Raw genomic sequence first — 24,292 nt, 5'->3', positions numbered from 1 at the left:
AGTAAGGCTGTTGTATTTAATAAGCTATTTGTAAACGTCTTACTTTAATTGTCGCGAACAGTACATAAATACCTGAAGCACCTTAAGACAGTATTCTGCTTTCTCTGGCACAAGTAGACTGTCATCCTCGGTGGGTAAGAACTTAACCGGTGTTAAAAAATTATTTTCATTTGTACGACTTCACCGAACATTGCAGAGTCTGAGAGAGTGAAGTGGCCCAGTGTTCTCACATTCGTGAAGAAAAAGGGCTATGGTTGCCACTCAGCCATACTGAGTTAGGTTTCCGACGGTTCCTCTACATCACTTGAGGTTAATCTACATCTACACCTACATGGATACTCTGCAAATCACATTTAAGTGCCTGGCAGAGGGTTCATCGAACCACCTTCACAATTCCCTATTATTCCAATCTCTTATAGCTCGCGGGAAGAATGAACACCTATATCTTTCCGTACGAGCTCTAATTTCCCTTATTTTATCTTGATGATCGTTCCTCCCTATGTAAGTCGGTGTCAGCAAAATATTTTCGCATTCGGAGGAGAAAGTTTGTGACTGGAATTTATTGAGAAGATTCCGTCGCAACGAAAAACGCCTTTCTTTTAAGGATGTCCATCTCAAATCCTGTATCATTTCTGTGACACTCTCTCCCATATTTCGCGATAATACAAAACGTGCTGCCTTTCTTTGAACTTTCTCGATGTACTCAGTTAGTCCTATCTGGTAAGGATCCTACACCGCGCAACAGTATTCTAAAAGTGGACGGACAAGCGTAGTGTAGGCAGTCTCCTTAGTAGGTCTGTTACATTTTCTAAGTGTCCTGCCAATAAAACGCAGTCTTTGGTTAGCCTTCCCCACAACATTTTCTGTGTGTTCCTTCCAATTTAAATTGTTCGTAATTGTAATATCTAGGCATTTAGTTATGAATATCCGCGATGCTCCTATTTTCCGAGGAAAAAAACCTCAGTCAACAGACGCCGTTTTGATGGCTATGTATATCACCGCCACCTTTCGAAACGTCATGAAACTATAGGACTGAAGCAGGAATATTCCACGCTGTCCCACAACCAGTTTTGTGAATTTTCAATCGAAACTGGCTGAGAAAAAGTGTGTTGCATTACCTGCTGAACACCCCTCGTATTTTTGTCGTTATATGAGCCACAAATAAAAATGGCAAATAATATTTATGTTGCGGAAAGAACTTACGTACCAGAGCGCAAGTTTCGCAGTGCAAACAATCTTGCATTTTCGGACGAGGGTAGAAGCTTCAGGAACTCTTGTTATACGCTACATTGTCGCCACGTGCTAAGAAACTGCTTATCTGAAGCTTGTACAGTATCAGTGCAATCAGTGTGTACTAGTCTGTAATTTTATAGGTAAACATATCACTAAGCTGTGCTGCTACATTCGCAGGTATTTTCTACTATTTGTTTAGAAACGTAGCATACGATTATGTAGCAGTCATTGGGCAATCTGGTTTGAGAGTTAATCATAGATTAACATTTAGAATGAGATCTTTGTAAATAAGAGCAGTTTCATGAAAATAATAAAATCAATAAAATTATCTCCATTGTGTATTGTGTATTAAGCAATTTTAACTTAATAACAATGGTAGTGGAACAATATAAATTTGTAAGCGTACTGACAGTCATTCATTCGACACACCATCCGTGGATAGAGTAAGAAGTCATAGTAATGCGGTATATGCCCTGTGATACTTACGGTACAACCGTTTACCGGGGTGAAAATATACACCATATGATTAACAGTATCCGGACACCTATTAGTGAACCTTAGCAGGAGCTTCAAAGATAACTTTTCACCAAAGATACACACTTGGATAGTTAGATCGAAACAAATGTTATTTGTGTATTCGAAAGTTTTCGACTAAATTTGCATTCATGCAATAATTATTTCATTAGATGTTTTCTAGTTTACTAGATATACCACTTAATTCATTTTTATTTAAACTGGTCGTAATAAATACCAGGATGACTAGCTTTCCTGAGTGTTCCTATTCTCCCATAAATGCCATAGCGAATGGATCTCATAAATGTCAAGAAGGATAAAGAAAAAGTAATAACGGATAAATGCGATAAAAACCAAACTCCCCAGAAGAAATCACGAACAGCACAAATACGACCAAAATGGTATAGGACGATTCATAAATACAGAGACCTGCATCCATTGATTCAATATAGAAAAAAAGAACATCAACCTAAGATTGTTTCAAAGTCGGGAATCTGGACAGGTCGGTCCAATTCGGGAATATTTCTGTCCACGAACTATTTCTTTGCACATGCTGCTTTAGAACAGGGCGCATTGTCATTCTCATACACTCAATCATCGTCTCCAAAGTGTTCCTCCACTGCACGCAGGACACAGATGAGTGAAATTTGTTCACATCCTTCCACATTTACAGTTTCCTTAAGCGCAATAAGGGAACCACACTCAAATACGAAAAACATCCCCATATTGTTAACACTACCTCTTCCGTACTTCACTGATGACACTGCACATGATGGCAGGTAACGTTCTCCAGACATTAACCAAACCCAAATCCTTCCACCGGACAGACACATAGTATAGCGTAATTCATCAATCCCATTCGCTCGTTTCCAGTCACCCACTGTCCAGTGGCGTCGCTATTTACACCACCTCCCAAGCTCTTTATAAACGATTAAAATAACATTTGGCTTACGAGGAGCCGCTCGACCATTATACCCCACTCTTTTTAACTCCATATGCACAGTCACTGTGCTATCTGGAGCTCACGAGTTATTTGTTCCACTGATTTTACGCAATTTCTTACAACCGCCCTCCGCAATGCTCAACGATCCTTGTTGGTCGCTACATGAGGTCTGCCCGGTCTTGGTTTAGCTTTGATGGTTCCTTCGCGTTTCCACTCCACAGTCACATCACCAACAGTCGACTCGGGCTGCTGTAGATGGGTTGCAATGTCACTGACGGATTTGGTTCAAATGGCTCTGAGCACTATCGGACTTAACATCTATGGTCATCAGTCCCCTAGAACTTAGAACTACTTAAACCTAACTAACCTAAGGACACCACACAACACCCAATCATCACGAGGCAGAGCACTGACGGATTTGTTACTCCGTTGACATCCACTAGTGTGATCTTCTTATCCATCCATTCTGTTGTTACTGCTTCTCTACTGACAACATAATACTCCCCACCACCTTTTGCACTGGGCTGGTCCGCGTCTTGTGACTCTAGTGGTCATTTCCACGTTATTTAGGGGTATTCAGATACTTTTGACCAGTTGATGTAGTTTACGAACACTCGCTGTCTCCGGTATTATCACAAAACCCTTCTGTAAGAATGAACGAACGTGCCACAGCAATGTCTCTGCGACGTGCATGGCGTCGTCGCTGGCGGCGTAGTGTACCTGTGTATCGCAGTTTGAAAGCGATTGATATTGACTTGGCTGGGCAATTTAATAAGCAGCAATTGATTGGAGGTCCAAATGTTTTTCGTGGACTCCATCTCAACTTTACCTGTGATGTACAAGCAGTGTTTGGAGGTTCTACTTGGCTTACACTTGCTGTTGTATGGGGCAATCAAGCAGATTATGGTGGCCTTGAAGCATTTCCAGATGCTAATATTCTGACTTGGAAGACATGGAGTATTTCTGAGACAACAGGACTTTTGGCTAAACAGCCTTATGGTACTCTTGTTCCGAGCATGCCATTTGTTTTGAGTACGAGAAAAAAGAAAAAGTTAAATGCTGATGAGTACCTTTTTATATGGGCCAAAGTTGACAATGGCAATTGTAAAATAATGATCAGCGGAGATTGTATGATTTATTATAGACAATAAATTGAGTTTTGTCCTTTCCTTATCTCTTTTCCTTATCTCCCTCCCTTTTTTTAATAAAAAAATCTATTCAATTTTTGTTTTGGTGGCCGTCGCGCTCTTGGTTGCACGCTAGGCGAGTGATTAACGTCCAGCCCACCTCGCGGTTATCAGTGAATCGACATCCATTTCAACTGCAACCGAAAGCATCATTACGCTAAACAAGTTGGACAAGATTACCACGTATTTTTCCTCTATGATGTCGTAAAGTGGACATCTTTGGCAACTACTCTATCATAACTTGAAGCTTTGTGGCACCCTTTTAGCTAGAAAGTTGTGTTACATGTTTTCCGCATGAGAATGATTGTTGTAATTGATTTAGATCTTCAGCAGGAGACAAGGAAACCACCAAATCATTTAACACCAGATATTCCATCAAAATTTCATTGTTCTGTCACAACACACCTTCCAACAAACGTATATGCAATAACTGTGTAGGAAAACTGATGTATAAGTCGATAATGGTACTGCGTCGTCAGCCACGAGTGAAGCAATAACAGGGGCATAATTACACAGGTCTAGAGTTGCAGATTCTCGCAAGATGCAACCCTGTTTTCGTGAAATTATTGGTTCAATCTGTGCGTAGTCTGCTTTGAATTAATGCAACAGAAGCTTCCGAAGGCGCACTGGATTCGTAGAAGATGCAAGCAGCAACCCTTGCGCGGTGCCCGTTTCAATTAGGCGATACGCCCACTGATAAGAGACCGGGTGGTCCTCGTCTAACATACTGCTTTGCTTCGCGTCCAAGGGGTGCATAAGTAATGCGTCTCTGGGGTAAGACTTTATCGTGCCGTCAGATATGGCCCGTAGTACCGACTGCGCTTAAGATATTATTGTAATTAGCTGGAGCGCCTTGTAATGTGTGGCTGGTTGGTGCACGGAGAATCTCTGCAGACTCGCGGTCGTAACTAGGCAAACGTGCTCGTAAATGCCGGTTAAGTGAATAAATTCGTCTTCGCTCTCGTGTTTCCCGAGACAGAGCAGGCAATTCTGTTGAATTTTCCGATGAGAATGACTACTGGTGTCTCATATTACACAACAGATTACGCTTAACAAAGCTGCATATCATTTACGGACGATTGAGTTAACGTCGAAAAAGCTTAATGGCTATTATTTCATAGTCTTAAGTGAACAACCGGTATATGGCTGCCAATAGATTTTCCTGAGTTCAAACGATACCATAACACTGATGGATGTAGTTCAGAGGGATTCAGGAGCCTTCTGGCTTTCCACATTTGAAGTAATCCAAGTGTAAACAAATTACTCACAGTAATAGTGTAGGGGTAAATTCTTATAAATCATACTCCGAAACGACTTGCTCTCTCCACGTGATGCTCCATAATAATGCGGATCAGAAATTTCGATGTGTTGAGGGCCCAGAATCCTATTATCGTCACCATTAACATCATCACCCTCGTCTTAAAAGAGAGCTGTCTCCGCATATTTGTCATTTTTATACGCTATTTGGCCGACATGAGCAAGGCAACAGAAACTGCTCATAATTGAGTATTTCAGCGTGTCACTTTCAGATTAAACAATTACTGAATTGCCTAGACAGCTTTAAATTTATTAACAAGGCCGCAAACGTAAGGTGTAAGAAAAGAATAACGAAAAAGAAGGAATACATTGAACGTACAGAACATTCGGGAGGAGGACGGTTCAATCCCGTCTCCAGCCATCCTGATTTAGGTTTTCCGTGATTTCCCTAAATCGCTTCAGGCAAATGCCGGGATGGTTCCTTTGAAAGGGCACGGCCGATTTCCTTCCCCATCCTTCCCTCACCCGAGCTTGCGCTCCGTTGTCGACGGGACGTTAAACACTAATCTCCTCCTCCTTCTGAACGTACAGAACTTAGCCAAGGAAGGTTATCATTTTAGGCGTTCAGAACAATCTTATGTACGATATTTAACCAGGAAATCTCTCTACCGTGGGCATATGCACACCGAGATCACCTGACAGTATCTGAAGTAATATGTAAGAACCATAATAGTCATCGGGGATGTAGCGAAATTATTTGATCAATCCAGTTTGCAGACAATGACGTCAGTTACTGAAACTGGGATATCATCGAGCGCCAATTCACGACCTACATAACTCTGAGAATTGTGCTTGGGTATATGGTGGTACCTACATTGACCCCGAATTTGGAACTTCTAGAATCGATTATGTGCTGGCTTAAGACTGCTTTTCTCTTTGCAAAAGCGGGACCGCACGCTATTTAATATGCGCTAATAATGATCTGACTAATGGTGTACGTCACCTCACGGATATCAAGGTGCAGCACATGAAATATACATGAAAATGTAAAGTTGACCTCAACCCAAAGACTGTACTGAAGAGCTCAGTGGCACACTAGTCATGCTCCGCTGGAGGTAGTGCGCTCTTACCTTACAACAGTTTCACAACAGGCTCTCCCACCCATGTGTAGAACCAGCTACGGATGACGTGAAATCCAACTCAAGCTGCAGCTGGAGTTTTCTACACACACACACACACACACACACACACACACACACACACACACACACACACACCTTTCGTGAAGTTTCGAAAGGTGGCGGTGATATACATAGCCATCAAAACAGCGTCTGTTGACTGAGGTTTTTTTTCTCGGAAAATCGGAGCATCGCAGATATTCATAAGCTCTTGGAGAATGTCTACGGAGACCTGACAGTGAACAAAAGCACGCTGAGCCACCGGGTGAGGCGTCTGTCAGCATCGTAACGAGGTCGCGCAAACCTGTCGGATATCCAGCGTGCCGATCGGGCGCACGCAGCTGTGACTCCTACAGTGTTGGAACGTGCAGACCCTTTTATTCGAGGTCATCAATGGATCACAAACACTTAGCTGATCAATTGGACGTCACTGTAGCTACTGTTGACACACTCTTCCACCAGACGGGGTACCGAAAGATATGTGCTCGCTGGATTCCTCACCGCCTAACACAAGGCCACAAAAAGCAACGAAGGACCATTTGTGCCTAATGCTTGCGCGTTACGAGGCTTATAGTGACAAAATTTTGTCGAACATCATCACAGGCGATGAAAAATAGATTCGTCACTTCGAACCGAAAACATAACGGCAATCCATGGAGTGGCTCGACACCATCTCTAATCCGAAGAAAAAGTTCAAAGCCGCACCCTCAGCCGGAAAAGTCTTGACGACGCTCTTTCTGGGACTCTGAAGGGGTTGTTCTGTTTGATGAGCTGCAACCAAGCCACCGAATGCTAAATCACCCTTTGCTAAGTCTCAGTTTGGAATGTGAGGGAGGCACATAAAAAAATTATCTTTCGAAATGTAAGATTTCCTTTGTTTCCTCAAATGCAGTATAAATTAGTTCTTGAAGATTAGCAGCATATTCAAATTGCCGTGAAAACTTCCTAAATCTCCAGTGTGGCCATTGTACAATACTGTGTGTAACGTGTAGTACAACGTGTTTGAAAGTATCTGATTCTATGTGTGAGCGACCCAGAGAGATAGAGCCTTCTCAAGAAGGCGCTGGGATATCTTCGAGGAGCAGGGGTGTTCCTAGTAGAGAAGGCAACGGCCCGGTTGCTCCGTCAGATATCTTCATTAGATGACGCTCAATGGGCAGTAAAGCGCGCCGATTGAGACAAACACGGGCAATTAGTGGTTTACGGCTCTCGCAGCTTGATGGGGGAGTTGCAGGTGACGCTGCGGGACGATCATTTGCCTTGTTCTCATTGGCCGCAGGTTCCGATTCCTCCAGCCGTGTTGCACACCAGTAACACTTGTTCCTCAAACTGAACTTTTCTCATAAATTTTTATAGCATTCTATTTAATCCCATTGGACTAAATTTTCCTCTTTTATCTATACAAACGAATTTACACTTTTCATATTCTGCCTACGCAAACGCACGCAGTAGATGGAAAAGAAATCCCTCATACGAAACATATTTCGTTGTTATCCTTTAGAAGAACAGGTTGCATTCCTATGATGAGAACTTATCTGTGTGTATTCTGTCTCCTTAAATCATAAAACACTAGTACCGCAAACTAGCTAGATTATTGCCAATTACATTTTCATATTTAATGTACCAAAGTAACAAATAGTCTTCTAAGGAACCGCTATCGAATGTATATTAACAATGAAGTAAAACTAAGAGAATCATTGACAATAGATCTGTGTTTTGTGTCAAAACTCAGGTCTTTAAACAAGCTAAGTGGAGTTTCATGCTTCAAGTGTGGAGTAGAAGATGATGATGCTACGAGGTGCTGTTCCAATTCATACCATGATGTCGATTGTTGTGCCTTCCATGAAATTGTTGTTCTTCACCAGTTTTTATTCGTCCAATTAGGATTATCTTAAACTTAACATCAGCTCTTCTGCAGGAACATTGTTATGCCATTGCTCGCGAGTATTGACTCTATATACTTAAGCAATGTACAGAGAGGTGTGCACTATTCAGCAGTCTTCCTACAGAACTGAAAAAGTGGAACGATAAATCCCAAGTCTTCCATTACAAGTATATGCGTTTCCTTGTGGCACACTACTGTTATTCTGTACAAGAGTTTTTCGCAAAAAGTGAGAATATTTCTCTGTGATGCGGTATTTGTTTGTATACTATCTCTTTTTAGTATGTCTTATTAATTTCGTTAAGATTCTTATGTTTATAAATTTTCTAGTCATCATTTTATTAATTACGAACAAATAGTGTCGGTTTGCATGGCCACATAGCACCTGATATATAAATAAAGGCCGGCCGCTGTGGTCGAGCGGTTCTAGGCTCGGAACCGCGCTGCTGCTACGGTCGCAGGTTCGATTCCTGCTTCGGGCACGGATGTGTGTGATGTCCTTAGGTTAGTTAGGTTTAAGTAGTTAAGTCTAGGGGACTGAGGATTTCAGATGTTAAGTCCCATAGTGCTTAGAGCAACACAAATAAAAATTTTAAAAAATGCCATTTGTTATAAAAGGCAAATGAAAATTTTGACCACAAACGTACTTGTAAAAGGTACCGCAAAGTCTTATGTGCCTGCATGTAAAAGATATATCCTTACATTATCGGATGGTTCTTTTGAAAAGACGAATTTCCTAGTACCATACGTAAGGTTAAAAACTCTTGATGTACAAGATACAGTTTTGTGAAGTCGTATGAGCCATTTGACATACCCTATAGTTAAAACACGAAAGCGTGCAGAAATTGGACCATATTGCGTGGGGCTTCTACAGTCGTTATCAATCTGAATAAAATCTTTTATGTCACTGTGAAACTAAAACCACTATTAATACCTTTCCGGCCGTTTTTGCAACGGTCATCTTCAGAGCGATTAAACTGCTAGTCTCTGGGGATGGCTTTACTTACATACCGTCCTATTCCGGTTGTTCCGTGTTCACCAGCCAGCAGCTCCAGAAGACTCGGATACACCAACATAAAAAAACTGCACAAGAATACCACCTTGTGTCATCGACGTCTTATGGCAGGAAAACGCCGCCCTTTGGTAAAAGCTGCGAATTCTATATAGACTACCATTCACCTGTTAAAGTAGCAGAGGTAAATAGTCTTAAGTATAGCAACCTCCCTGTGGACATCTTAATTTAGAAAGGTGTAATGACGTTCGGGAAACTGACGTCGGTTTCCACATGACAACCGAAAAAACGCGGTATAAAGGTAAGCCTTTCACCAGAAACAAGCTGTTTAGTCGCCCTGAAGAAGACCACTCCAAAAACGGTCGAAACGTCGGTTTTCGTAGAGGTTTGAATTACTCAGTGACACGCGCTAATGCCCAAAAGCATTTTATTCAGAGCGATAACATTTTCCACGCATAGCTGCTGTATAGGGCCTCGTCCTCCACCCTCTCAATCTTCAGTCACAAATTTATTTTCCAGGAGGAGCAGATACTGATCTGTTGAAGTGGGGATAACAGGAGAATGTGGTTGTGGTGCGCAGGTGGTGCTGGTGCTGAGCCGGCTGCGGCCGCAGTACACGTTCTCGCACGCGCGCAAGTCGTCGCCGCCGCTGCTGGGCATGGTGGCCATCGCCATGGCGCTGCCGCCGCCCAGCGTCCACGAGATCCGCCTCGAGTCCGACATGTTCGTCACACGTATCAACTTCGACTTCCGGATAGCACACTGCGAACCTAGGTAATGCTCTTTTTGTGACATTTGTCACCACCTCTGCAATGACTCTGAACACGCACAGCAAGAACCGTGACTAAAATTACGGAAATGGGAAGTGTTACACCTCGAAGCACCAGCCCGATATTTATCAGTCTTTTATGACATGTTCATCACGTTAAATTTTCGCTCCATTCGGAACTGATGTCTACCACCGACACCAGTACAGGTACAAACACACTCTTGTATTCGTTGTAGCGTGGATGCAGACAATTTACGAAAGTCATCTTGAAGAATTTCTTGCCATTCCTGAAACACGTGCAGTGTCATTTCATGAGCATCGTTGGCGGAAGACTGAAACGAAATAATACGTCTTCCTGTGCATTCTGTACATGTTCTACCACTCACAAGGCAGGGTAATTGGCAGGCCACTCCATGATCCGTATGTTCCTCGAGCGGTTCGTGGTATTAACTACGGAGTGGGACCTTGCATTATCCAGCTGGAATTCCCATATGGTACTTGGGTCATGAAGAATTTGACAACATGATTCTTTAGCCTTGCCGCATACTGGAGAGCTTTCAGTAATTACTAAACCAGTCCTGTTGACTTATCCAAAACTCCCCACGCCACGATTCCAGGAGTTGGAGGGGACTGGGTCTCGAGAATTGCTGCTGTCTGTGACCTTTCACCACGTCATCTACGGACACACTGGCGACGATCTGCTCGCCACAAACAGAAGCGAGATTAATGCTTGACCACAACAGAATGTCACTCAATGTTCCTGTTGACTCTGGGTCTACACCATAGAAGTCTCTATTCTCGGTTGTATGGTGTCAGCAGCAAACGACACATGGCAACTCAAAAGCTCAACCCAGTTTGCTCCCGATGGCTCGTGGTGACACTATTCCTGTAACCTGTGCCCGGATTTCAGCTGCTGCCATCCGTCTTTTCGTCAGAGCCTGTCGAACAATTGTATGATCCTCTCGAGGTGAAGTCCTCCTGGAAAGATCCGTGCCTCCTTTTCTAGCCCCAGTGTTCTCCACAGTCCATTACGTCACTACTCCTTCCGCAGGCATTGCATTATAGTTAAAAGTCTATGTGACCTGTCTGTGTGATGGTCCCATGTCTCTCGTGCCAGTGATTCGACTTCTGCTAAGGTCTGAAAGATGGCACTGACATGCTGTGTTGCGATGGCCATTAAAAGCAGTTCAGTAACGTTAGACACTTCCAACAGCTATCGTCTACTGACATCATTCTTCGTCCGCATGGGCTTTTTTCTGTACTGAAAATGTGCTCTCGTAAGGATGGAATTTTAGTCAACTGTGTAACACTTCCCATTTACTATTATTTATTTTTGAGTAACCAAATGTTTCAACAGATATCTCTTTAAAGCGAGATAGTACACTCTGCTGCGACCAGTATCTACAGTGCCGGGTAAATAGTTTGGATAGCCTTGTATAAACACCTCATGTTGGAGCTCGATTTCGGGCTCATATGTAAATCACTGACTTTCTGTTTTACTCTCTTGAACTGGATGTCTACGGAGCCGTTAATATATACATGATCATTGGATCCTTGTGCTGGTATGTCATCTCTTAGTATCTTACAGACGTCCAATCAGGACAAACTGGCGCTGCCCTCTTAGTGGGCACAGACTGTTGTATGTATTATATTGACAGCGTACAGAACACAGGAGAAAACTTAATCTGATTAAATACGATTCTTTATAAAAAGATCATAGCTACGAAAGCGATACTAAGCATCTTGCGTCTAAAGAATACAGTTTCAACGAAAGCAATAAGTTGTTAACTGTATAAACAAAAATTCCAAAAAAGAACTGTTATTTCCAAATCTCTAGTAAAGCAGGCAAATACAAGAAAAAGAGACGACATAGTGCAAGGATCACAAACCCGACAGCAATAACCATGGATTCATGTATTTGTGTTGTGCATAGCTTTAGACGTTTCCCACACCGTTTATGTTTACAGAATACAAGGGAAGTATAGACTTTTAGTCAGAAGTGTTTTGTCCCAATTGTGAATCCTGATGGAAGTTCTGTAGTGGTATTTGCGAACATATTGTACACTGCCTGATCAAAAGTATCCGGGCAACGCTACCTAATGCGGAATTGATCACTAGATGTCACGAGAGGCGGACCCGCCAATATAAAAGATGGCGAGGAATATTGTTTTGTCAGTAGAGAAGCAGCAGCAGCTGAATGCGCTGAAATATGAGGGATATTTCAACCCTTCTAAAGCTGCCCAAATCGACTGCTTGTCATGTGATGTGAAATGAAAACGCCAAGGAACAACTACAGCTAAACCAAGACCAGACGGACCTCATGTACTGACAGCAGGGACATTCAGCACTGTGGCGTGTGGTTGCAAACAAATCGCTTTAAATCAGTGAAAGAAATCACTGGTGAGTTCCATACTAATGCCAGCAGTCCAGCTAGCACAATGACTGGACGTATGGAGCAAAGAATAATTGGGTACAATGGTCGAACAGCTTCTTATAAGCCACACATTTATATAGTCACTGCTAAGGGACGCTTGTGGTGGTCTAAAGAGCGATACCACTGGACAGTAGATGACTGGAATAGAGTGATCTGGAGTGATGAAGCACGCTATACCTTTGGCAATACGATGGGAGAACTTGGTTTTGGTGAATGCTCGGAGAACGTTACCTACCATCTCGTGTAGTGCCAACAACAAAGTATGGAGGACGTGGTGTTACGGTATGGGGATCTTCGTGGTTGTGGTGCGGTCCCGTTATGGCGCTAAAGGAAACGTTAAAGATAGAAGGAAATAAACACACATTACAGCACTGTGTACTGCGTACAGTAGAGGAACAGTTCGGATACCATGACGGATTGTCCCAGCATGACAATGCCGTCTGTCATAAAGCACCATCTGTGAGGCAATGGTTGTGGACAATAAATAACATTCCTGAAATAGACTGACCTGCCTCAGTTGCCAAACTGAACCCAATGGGGTATCTTTGGGATGAGTTAGAACGTCGAGTTCTCTCCAGACCCGGTGTCCATCAACACTAGCTTCTCTGGTTTCGGCTCTTGAGGAACATTGGGCTACCATTCCAGCACAGACATTTATATGCCTCAATGAAAGGATCCTCAGGTGAGATCAAGCCGCCAGAAACGCGGAGGGTGGACACCCCACTGATAAGCTTCCAGATACTTTTGATCAGACAGTTTGTTGTTCTTAGTTAAAAAGTATCGAATGTAGTTTGGATCGAAATGTAAGCCTAAATAAATTTGCATGCCTCTTGAGTGACCAACCAGAAGTTCTATAACGAGAAATACTCTTCTATAATTATTGTAACATTATCTGACGGAGAGATAAACCTACAGATACTGCTATGCTCAGAAAATCTCTATTATCTGTGTGGCAAAAGGTAATCCCTCATTGTACCAAGTATTAAGGTCGCCTTCCAATCCTTTCACTGAATCATTCTGAGAAGCTTTGCAGAAAGTGTAGAATAATCACGTTCTGTTGGAGAGCTGGGAAATAATTGCGCCTCTATTATCTATAAATTGCTTACCTATAGATAAATAACCATTATAGGCGTCCTGACAATTCTCGTTTTCCTTGCTGTGGCGTTAATCAAGCACGACCGGAAATGATCAGTTTTGTGTGCTGTTTCAGGGTATCAGAATTACTCGACTACACGGCCGACGAACTGACAGGCAAGAACCTGTACACATTGTGCCACGGGGAAGACGCCAACAAGCTGAGGAAATCCCACCTCGACTGTAAGTACACGCCTCTTAGTACTCTTTTACTGGGTCCGATTCCATAAGAATGTCAGTGAAAACCTGTTTAAAAGAACAAGTCTGCACGAAACGACCGAATTAAGTGTTTTAATGGTGTTTTTCTGTAGCGTCTGTTTACACACATTAGTAAATTCTAGTTTTACGAAGACATAAAGTATCTTTTTGTTTATTTATGTAGAACACCATGGTGTTTATGACTACTGCAGTCGAGTCTCTAATCGTACAGCATACCAACTTCCTGCTATTGAAATATGTAATACTTGATGAAGATTAAATCCTTTACTGAGTGAACCCGCAGATAACCGAGTCCTAACATAAGATCCAACAATAATTGAGGTGACTGAAAGAAACCGCTCATAAGGGAGGAACTAGCTGCCATTTAAGTAAATTTAGGTTCTCCTGTATGAATGGTCAAATTTCGAGACCATATTGTGATAATAATTAACAACTTTTTTTGTTAACTGAAGGTGTGGAATATGACCTAACAGAAACGCTACATGAATAAACCGTTAATTTGTTGTTGAGTATACTTACTCTTGCCTTAAGCGATTTAAGGAGAACTGAAGCTTCAAGTTGGGCTTTCTTTAGACACAGTTGCTTCTAAGGAAGCGCTAGAAGCTAGCACCAGTGTTTTGTTGTACTCTACTGGTATAATTCTGCTCAATGCGTCATCATTTCCTTCTCCACAGTGTAAAAATCATTCAAGGGATAACAGGTTCCATTCCTGGTGGTCACGTAACACATACTCCGTTGAGAACTCTCACGTAATAGGGCACAAAAGGATTCGCCGGAGAATGAACCACGTGTACCGCTATTGCAATTTGTTCACTCATCATCCATTTGCTCTGGTCGAGGCCACAGAGGGAGCCGGTGAGTGCAAGTAACTTGTGACGCGCGAAGCTGGACAGTACATTAGAACTTACTGAACGGTGGCCTTAAAGACCACCCGCTGTGAGTGATCCTTCTTCATTCACCCGAGAACATTCACTTTTTAATGCGGTCTGATTTCAGCAACGTGACTTCCCAACTACCACGCATTCGAACTTACCAGTGTTATTGACGCTCCCTCTTATGACCTGGGTGTCTTTGTTTATTGACAATGCTTTCTCTGGAGGACACTTTCTTTATTGATGGCCGACTATAGCTCGCAAAAAACAGAAAAGTACTTCAAAATTATTCAACTTCTGTTTCCTTGCCTTGTTGGTCATTGTACTGCAAAAATTACTATTTCTGTGCGTACAAGGAATTTGTGCAGTGGACCACACAACGTATATTTCAAAATACACTAAAGCACACTCTCCGTAACAAACTACACTCAATACTGAACCACTGTTATCCGTCACTCCCGAAATTTGAACCCTGCTTTAAACGTTTTACTTTTCTAATAGGTCCGTTCAAAACCATTCGACGAAATTTGAACGTGGGCCGAAGTAGCAAATGGAGCTTATGAAGCTTCAGCTCTCTTGTTTCACGTCGTCCTGTGGCCTGGCCATGGAGGGGTGCAACATTGACACAACACATGTATGAATAAATCGGCAAATTGTCCCTCTAAGACCTCCCCCCTTCTTTCCCCAGTTCGACAACAGCCAAGGTGGCACCCTCGCACCTCGCAACTTTATTGAGAATTTTAAAATGCACCTGTACTGAGACATTCTGTGAAGTAGTCCTAGGCGCCTGCTAGCAGTCATCTGGGATTTGAGGGGTGCCGAAGGGTTGCCTGCTTTCAGGAGCATGGGACTGTTACACAGATTGTCTTAATACAGCTATTTTTTTTTAAATTCTCAGTAAAGATGCGTCGGTGCCACTGTGGGTGTTGTCGGACTGGAGGTCTTTACAAGGATCCTTTTATGTGTCAACATCATTTTCAACTTTTGAGAGGTTGCATTACAAATTTTCCAAAAGTATTGGGGTTGTTGTAACCCGCTGCGGAGCTGTTCGGCTTCATAGTGAATCTAATCCTGTATTTCCTCCTAGAATGACTGTTTGGAGGAGATTACACATCGGTAGGCAACTGTATAAGTAGTTGGAAATGCCTCATTTTCGAATTACCGTGGTTTTGGACTCGCATGATGACCTTCAATTTCTCTAGCTGAAATCCGGCTGTGAAGTAAGGCATTAATAATTAATGCCCAATTCTTGTAAGCTGAAGACAGTGTCATATTCTGTCAACAGGAAAACAGTTACCCACCCGAAAGGTAGACTGTGAAGTCTTTATTTACCGATACTCGACTGGTTACTAAATGACACAGCAAATCACGCCCTGGCCATGCAGTCTTGTAATATAACTAGCCAGTATCCAGTCAGGAGTATGTGTACAGTCAGAGTGAGTATAACTCGAAGCAGAGGTCTTGAACAACCATCCTCAAACTCTGTTGATCTCCTTTGCATCCCAATCACTTTCGAACGTTGCTACAGTGCTCTTAGAGACAGCTGATGTCGGTTAAAGAGTGGCCTAGAAGCTGATGTCTGCGCCGGCAGGGCTCAACTGATTGCCTGTATGATAATTAAGTATGGATATTATTATTTAAATAAATACAGTCAAAACCGTTTTTCTGTACGTAATTCAATGTTTTGCCTATCCACCAGCTTCCGTACTTGCACTCAACATCATTCTTGCTCCTCTCCAGGAACAGTATTCGACACATCTCGATAGAACGGCACCGTCTGGAGACGGCTGCAATACAGACTACTTAGAGTCGCTCATTTCAGGTTAAACTTGGCGTCAAATGTGGGAAGATATCCAATCACACCGTAAGAGATGGAGCAGCTTTAACACATTGGTCATGTTCTCCGCTAAAGACGATACACATTTAGGTTCTCGTTATTTCCTTAAAATCGCTTCAAGAGAATGCTGAGATGGTTCCTTGAACACGTTGCGATCGATTCATCTATCTGTTGCCCCCAGTCGTTAAGGACCTAATGTCCGACCTCCCTTTTTCTAGCACATACCTGTAGAATTTACCACTTCAAGAGCGGTTAGAACCCCATTTACCGATAGGTGTAAAATTTTGTTACTTAGCTTCCCTGTATTTCAGAAGCCACTATAGCAATTGACATCAAAATTTTACAGGACATTACATGCTGTGTTCTAAGTGTACTGAATTAAAATCATTGCATTTTAGCAAGTGGTTCAGGAAATACAATTTTTTAACTGTATGGTTAATTCTGTATAATTTTCCGTACTTTCTCCAAAATAATATTAATTATACTTAGCATTATGTTTTTGTTTTTGTTCAGTCGACTAGTGTATCTATGTTGCAACTCATTGAAAACTTGAATACTCTTCGCCACGTGGTTCCTAAGATTCAGGGAATAATGCAACTGAATACTGAATTTTCAGAAACAGTTTCTTAAGTTTTAAATGACTAAAACTTTGCTTTTTTTTCTCTCTCTCTCAGAGGCACTCTGCACCATACTGTGTACCATCCTGTTGATCATTTTCTATGGATTTCATTCATTTCTTCCTTCTGCATTCATTACTGGCCATTTTTGCTGCATACTTTGGTTTACCGACGCAAACTGTTTCCATCCGTTGAAGCTCTATGATACAGTTTGCTCCATGAATTCTCGTATACTATAGAACTTTCACTCTACCGATGTCGCCATCATTAAAAGCAATAACATCATAACAGACCCTCCAATCCCCTTCAATTTTAGTGTCTTCGTCCCAATAAAAACATTTTTTGATATTCGAGTGTATATGAGATTGTTGAAAAACTCAGTTGGATTCTGAGTCTGCCCATGTAAACACGTCAACGAGTCAGGATGTGCCAGCTCTCTGTAAATCGGCTTTATGACCTTCAAGCGGCTTCCTACGTCGGAAGTTCGAGTCCTCCCTTGGGCATGGGTGTTTGTGTAGTCCACAGCATAAGTTAGATTAAGTAGTGTGTAGGCGTAGCGACCGAAGACCTCAGCAATTTGGTCCCATAAGACCTTACCACAAATTTCCAATTTTTGTATGACTTTCAAGACAGCTACTTGGATGAATCTTTCTCGCTCTGTGACGCTTTTGAGTATTGGATGTAGCGATACTTGCACTAGGATTCACACCGAGGAGGGTTGATGTACTGATTTGCCATCTGTTGACAGTATTTTGTAGAAATGTCTAATACGGTTTTTCTCATTCTGAACAAATCATCAGTGTTATTGGTCCCATATCGGTGTTGTATTTCAAAAATAATTTTGCCTGCCAGGCTACCTCTTATGGGATTACCAACAGAAAGCTTCCTCTTTCTTAAACTTACTTTCAGCTTCCTAAACCTGCTGCCCATACTCTTCTGGAAGCGATCCACACATACCTATTTTATGGTAATCTTATCACCATAAAGCAAAGTTGTTATTACACTGTTGTATGCTTCTGAGTTCCCATCACCTGAGAACTTACAGTAGCAGATACCTGTTTCATCCACGGGTGGACTGAAAATTCCAACAGCTGCAGAGGCCTCCATTACATCACTTGTTCCTTCATAGTTCCTATAACAGCTACGTCCTGTTCGGTTCACCGGTTTGCATTTATAGCAATATTCTGTCAGACTCTGTCAATTATCTTCCTGGTACCCACACTGACCACCATAGAAACAGAATCCTTAGAACTTCCACATATAACATGGTTTTATATTACGTAAAGCCACTATATTGTTTTCAACAGCACTACCAATAGAAAAAAGTTATTTCGCCTTTGTAATACCGCAATCCACAGCCTTCTATATGAAAAGTTACCGACGTTATTTGATATTGAAGTAACGCGTGTAAAAATTTGCAGATGATACTTAAAAAAAATTAAAAAAATAAAATACTTCCCATGCGAGCTTGTGATTTATATGCCATTTTAGTAAGAAAATTGAAAATTTTGTAATGGGTCAAAATCTGAAAATGTCAAAAATAAATCTATTCTAACTTACCTTAAATTAAAAAAAAGAGAGCTATCTCCAAATAACTGATGAATATTCTAAGTCTTTTTACACTCGCTGCAATGTTGTTTCTTGGGATCAGTAGAGAGATTTTGGCGGCAAAATAATAGATCGCGGCTGCGTGCCGGCCGGAGCGGGTGGCGTGCAGCCGGTATGAATGGGTGTCCGCGCGGTGGCGCCGTAATGAGCGTGGTGCAGGTCGCGGCCCACCGCAGCCGCCATTCGCACTCGCAGCACGTGGACGTGGACGCCTCACGTCCAGACGCTCACGTAGCGCGCCGCTCACGACAAGCCGCTTTTTGTTCCCTCCGCCCGCCCGATTTCGCCCAAGTTCACGTCCGCGCCCTCGCCGCCTGCCGCCTACCGCACGCCCCTAACCCCTCCGAATGCTTGTCACTCCCATCGTCGCCGCGTTGAGCGTTACCGCTCGGGATCAGTGCTCGACCCATCGGATCTGACGTTACAGTATCGGCTCTCGTGGCGTTCCATTACCGTTTTTATACCCATGCCAAGAGAGTAAGAAACAAAGAGAGAGAGACAGACAGTCGCTGGTGTGGTCTTCAGTCCGAAGACTGGTCTGATATAGCTCTCCACGCTAGTCTATCACTCTGCACAACCACAGAAACGTACTAACTGTACTCGAGCTTTTGTCTCAATATACAATTTTTACCCAACCTCCTCCAACCCACACCTACATACTTCCATTAACCGCGTCCGAAAAGGTCTCGGAAGGCCCAGCGGCACCGACCGACCGCCGTGTCATCCTCAACCGAAAAAGGTTCAAATGGCTCTGAGCACTATGGGACTTAACATCGGCGGTCATCAGTCCCCTAGCACTTAGAACTACTTAAACCTAACTGACCTAAGGACAGCACACACATGCGTGCCCGAGGCAGGATTCGAACCTGCGACCGTAGCAGTCGTGCGGTTCCGGACTGAAGCGCCTAGAACCGCTCGGCCACCGCGGCCGACTCCATCCTCAACCGATTGGATGCGGATATGAAGGGGCATGTGGTCATGACACAACTGTCCCGGCCGTTGTCAGTGAAGGAGTGCATCCCTCTTGCCAACAGCGCTAGGCCGACTCGGGCGGTCGCCCATCCGAGTGCTAGACCAGCCCGACCGTGCTTGACATCGTTGACCAGTCGCGACCAGTGTCACCACTACGGCAAGACTTTTCGCTTGCTTCCATTGCCAAACTGATTAGTCCTTCACGCTTCAGAGTCTTTCCTATCAACACATCCCTTCTTGTAGTGAAGATGTACCATAAATTTCATTTTTCTCCGTTTCGATACAGTATCTCCTCATTAGTTATTCGATCCACCTATCTAATCATCAGCATTCGTCTGCAGCACAACATTTCTAAACCTTATATTTTCTTCTTGTCTGAACAGCTTATCGTCCACAGTTCATCGCTCTACAAGGCTATACTCCTGGCGGATAGCTCCAGCAAGATATTTTAACACTTAACATCACATTCTATATTAACCAATTTCTCTCTTTCAAAAACCCTTTTATACTATTTCTGTTCTGCGTCTTATATTATCTCTATTTCGGTCATGATCAGTTATTCAACTGCCCAAATACCAAAATTCATCGACTACTTTTAGTGTCTGATTTCCTAATCTAATTCCCTCAGCATCGCCTGATTCATTCGATTAAATTCCACTTCATTTGTTTTATTTTTGTTGACGTTCATTTTATACGGTCTTTTCAAGGCATTGTCCATTACATTCAACTCCTCTTGCAAGTGCTTTGCCGTTTCTGACAGAATTACAGTGTCATTGGCAAACTGCATACTTTTTATTGCTTCTACCTGAACTTCAACGCAGTTTTCAGATTTCCCCTCGGTTTCCTCTATTGCATGTTCAGTGTACATATTGAACAACATCTGCATTAGGCTACACCCCTGTCTAATTCCCTTCTCAACTACTGCTCCCCTTCCTTGCCCTTCGAGTCTTATAACTGTAGTTTGATAAAAGAAAACTTTTCACCCCCTGTATATTACCCTGCTACCTTCAGAATTTCAAACAACGTCTTCCAATCAACACTGTCAAAAGCTTCCTCTAAATCTACAAATGCTATAAACGTAGGTTTCCTTTCTTTTCGGTTGCTTCTAAAAGAAGCCAAAGGGGGAATGGCATCACGTTTTCCCGTATTTCTCTGGAACCCAAACTGATCCTTTCTAAGGTTGGCTTCTACCAGTTTCTTAATTGTTCTATAACTAATTCGTGGCACTACTTTCATGCCAAGACTTCATAAACTGATGGTTCAGCAGTATTCACACATACCATAACATATCTTCATTAGAGCAGGAATTATTAGGTTCCTCTCGAAGTCTGACGGTTTTTCTCCTGTCTCAGATACATTACCTGACAAAAAACTATGTACCCAGAAGACAAGGTTGGCAGTCAATACAACTTCGTACACATACACAGCATTAGCAGTAAGAATGATCAAAGTTGCAATTCTCTGTGACAGGAAGAACAGCCACCAGAGCTAACTACTGTTGTTTGTATTTAGCGTTGTTACCAGGCGTGGTAGGATAAACAAAGCAGTGTGAACAGCATCAGGTGTTGAGTAAGTACCGTGAAGGACGTGGAGCTGCTGCATACTTGTGTGAGATATTGTTGGACACCAAATAGTTTTAGAGTGGAGAGAAAAAAATTTAATCTGACTGAAACGACATCCAAGTGTTGCATGCCTGCCTTGTATGTAATGGTTGAATAACGAGTATGAACACTAAGAAACGTCGAAATACCAGTAAGCAAGGAGCACAGCGCCACAGATTGTGCGAGAGAGAGCGTCGGGAACACCGGATTCAGCACCACAACTTCACTGCAGAGGAGGCGTAACAATATTCTGTTACGGGGCAGTGTGGAATAGCAACACCTAAATACTATGCCAAGAACGCCTTTCATACTGCAAACCTTGCATAAGAGAACGCTCTTTAGCTCTGAAACTAAACATTAGTTCAGGAGAGAAAGCTGACATGCCCGAAAAACTGGAGCACATTTGGGCACCCGTACAGGGGAATCACGTCATTGACTACTATAGAGCGCCCCCCTTCCTTCCAGTCAGGATCAGAGTCTGGTCATCCCAACTGCATCACTGATTCCTATGGAAAACCAGCTCCTTTGGTTGCAGGATGACACCCTGTCATATGATGTGTTGCCGGCCATTGCCAGCTTAGAGTCTACTTCTATAAGTCGGCAGCAAACTAGCTGTGGGGGCAAACTTCAAGTCTGTGAGCTGCTATTCCTGCATGTCACAACGGTGACTGACAACATGATGGCCGTGCAGGTCTTCTCTGGATGAAAAATTAATTTGTCTGACTGCAAGCTATCCAACTTGAGAGCAGCGTGTCTGTTGGCGCCATTCCTTGGCAGCGCAAATACCGCAATACTAGCAGTATGCTGGGATCGCCCCTCGAGCTGTCCTCCAAGTCACTGTTGGGACTTCCATCTTTTCGCTGTCACGACAACTCTCATCAGGAGTGTGTAGATACCTGGAGGCAAGCAAGCCTTATTGCAACTACACTCAACGAGTGTGCTGAGGCTTCTGCTGACATGCTCAGTCACACTCGGCTGTGAAGATATGCCTGCCGCTGCTCTACCCTGCATGAGGCCACGGAACTGACTGCGTTTGACACTGTGGGCAGATTCCATGATGGGTGCACCACTCAGAATGTTCCTGTGACGCGGAAGCTGCAAGGCTGCTAGAAGCTGTGCCGAGCAGAAGACTGAATCACGTAAAACTCTCAGTAATAAATGAATGTTAATTTAATGCTGTCTCTCTGATGTCTTGGTCGTGACACAGTTCTCACCACATCCTTTCTGGTTGACTGTCCTGAACCTTCATAGGGGGTCACATCCACTGAAACGCCGCACAGTGTTTTCAGCATCTAACAGGATTTGAAAGGGGCCTCATTGTGGATCTCCATTTGGCCACCTAGTCTAGTTGATGAATATCCAGATTTGCGGGGCATTCGGATGTGACAGTGGCCTCATGATGGACTGCATGACAACGTGAGGGCACGCATACTCATCGTCAAGGTTGTGCTCCACCATGACCGACCACCTCAAAGGAGTATTATCGTAGTGCGGACCAAGCACATTGTAATCCTTTTGCATCTGCACATGCTATCCGAGAAAAAGTAATGGGCTTCCTGCAACATTCCGTGTCATCCGACACCATTGACCAGAGACTAGCAGCAGCCATACTAAATTATTATATTTCTATATGTAAGCTGCCGTTAACAAAACAACACAAACGGCTGCGTTTGGAATGGTGCAGCGATCGTGAAGCACGGACTGCTGCTCAATGGCATTGAACTGTGTTCAGCGATGAATCGCGGCTCTGCACTATCTTGGATAACCATTGTCGGCGAGAGTAACGGCGACCTCAGTAGAGGTATCATGCTTCCAATATTTTGGAGAGGCGCAAAGGTGTTATTTGTGGTGTCATAGTGCGGGGATCCATCGGGTATCACTTCAGGTCGCGTCTCTGAGTGATTGAGAGAGCTCTGATGGCAGAAGGATATGACAAAGATGTTCTGCGTCCTCATGTGTTAACTCTCATGCGATAATATCATGGTACCATTTTTCAACAAGACAATACTTGTCTACTCACTGCACGCGTCACTGTGAACTGTGTGCTTGATGATGAGGTTTTCATGTGGGGAAGATACCCAGGTCTGTCATCGATATAACATATGTGGGACCAGCACAGAAGTCGATTCCGTCCCATTCAATTCCGTATCTAATATATCAAGAACCATCTGGAGGCTAGCTTGGTCAGGAGAAGTTACGACGGCTTTATAAAACCGTTCCTTACCAAATCAATGTATGCATCGAGGCCAGGCAAAGTGCAACGTCACACTGATAAGAAGGCTCATGCTGCCAATTATTTGTAAATTTGACCATCTTCGTAATAACCGGAGTAACATTATATATCTCCTCAGTTTCTTGAAGTTTCCTTTCGTTTTCTCCCCTCTACCGGGTGGTTCACTTGTTATGTCAGACAGTGTATCTTGCGCACTTGAGTTTCTCCCGGTGTATAAAATGCCCAGACACCTCACAGTACACAGACGGGTGACGTTTCAACAACCGTCAAGTTGAAGATGTCACCTGCATTTCCGTGAATTGTTCGTAGGTGGAATAACTTTTTTTCATAGCTGGTTGCTAAGGATGTCGATAATTCTGAGGGAATGTCGTCTACTCTAGGGGACTTGTTTCTAATAAGGGCTCTGTCAAATTCTTCACATAGTATCATATCTCCCATCTTATCGTCATTTGCTTCCCCTCTCTTATAAGCTCGACATAAATTGAGTCGTCCTAAACCAAAATTGTCTTATCCAGTCTGACGTATTTATGATGTTAACAGCATTTATCTGTATTGTTTCCTTTGCTACAGACTTCAACACTCCTTTCACTCTACTAGACTGGATAGTTCGTCATTAACTTCAAATGTATTCGATACCATAAACGTAAAAAAACATTGTTTAATGTTTCATCACCAGTCATTGAGATACAACTTCATGATTTTAAGTTCTAGATGAAACATCAAGTTTATTTTCACGTTGACTACATTTACATTCTACCGACAGAATGAATGCATCATGTAAAAGTGGAACA

General features: G+C 43.0%; 1 protein-coding gene across 1 annotated transcript in view; it reads left to right on the top strand.

The window, feature by feature from the left end:
* Positions 1 to 24,292, top strand: part of LOC126298915 (protein trachealess) — a 1,138,333-nt gene that overhangs the window by 1,063,323 nt on the left and 50,718 nt on the right. Inside the window, exons 9-10 of the mRNA XM_049990456.1 lie at positions 9,786 to 9,979; positions 13,619 to 13,725. Coding sequence (XP_049846413.1) covers positions 9,786 to 9,979; positions 13,619 to 13,725 — 301 coding nt within the window. The remainder of the gene's footprint in view (positions 1 to 9,785; positions 9,980 to 13,618; positions 13,726 to 24,292) is intronic.

Source organism: Schistocerca gregaria, chromosome X (assembly GCF_023897955.1).
Source record: "Schistocerca gregaria isolate iqSchGreg1 chromosome X, iqSchGreg1.2, whole genome shotgun sequence".
Lineage (NCBI taxonomy): Eukaryota > Metazoa > Arthropoda > Insecta > Orthoptera > Acrididae > Schistocerca > Schistocerca gregaria.
Note: the sequence above shows the minus strand (reverse complement) of the source record. Positions and strands in the feature narration are given on the sequence as shown.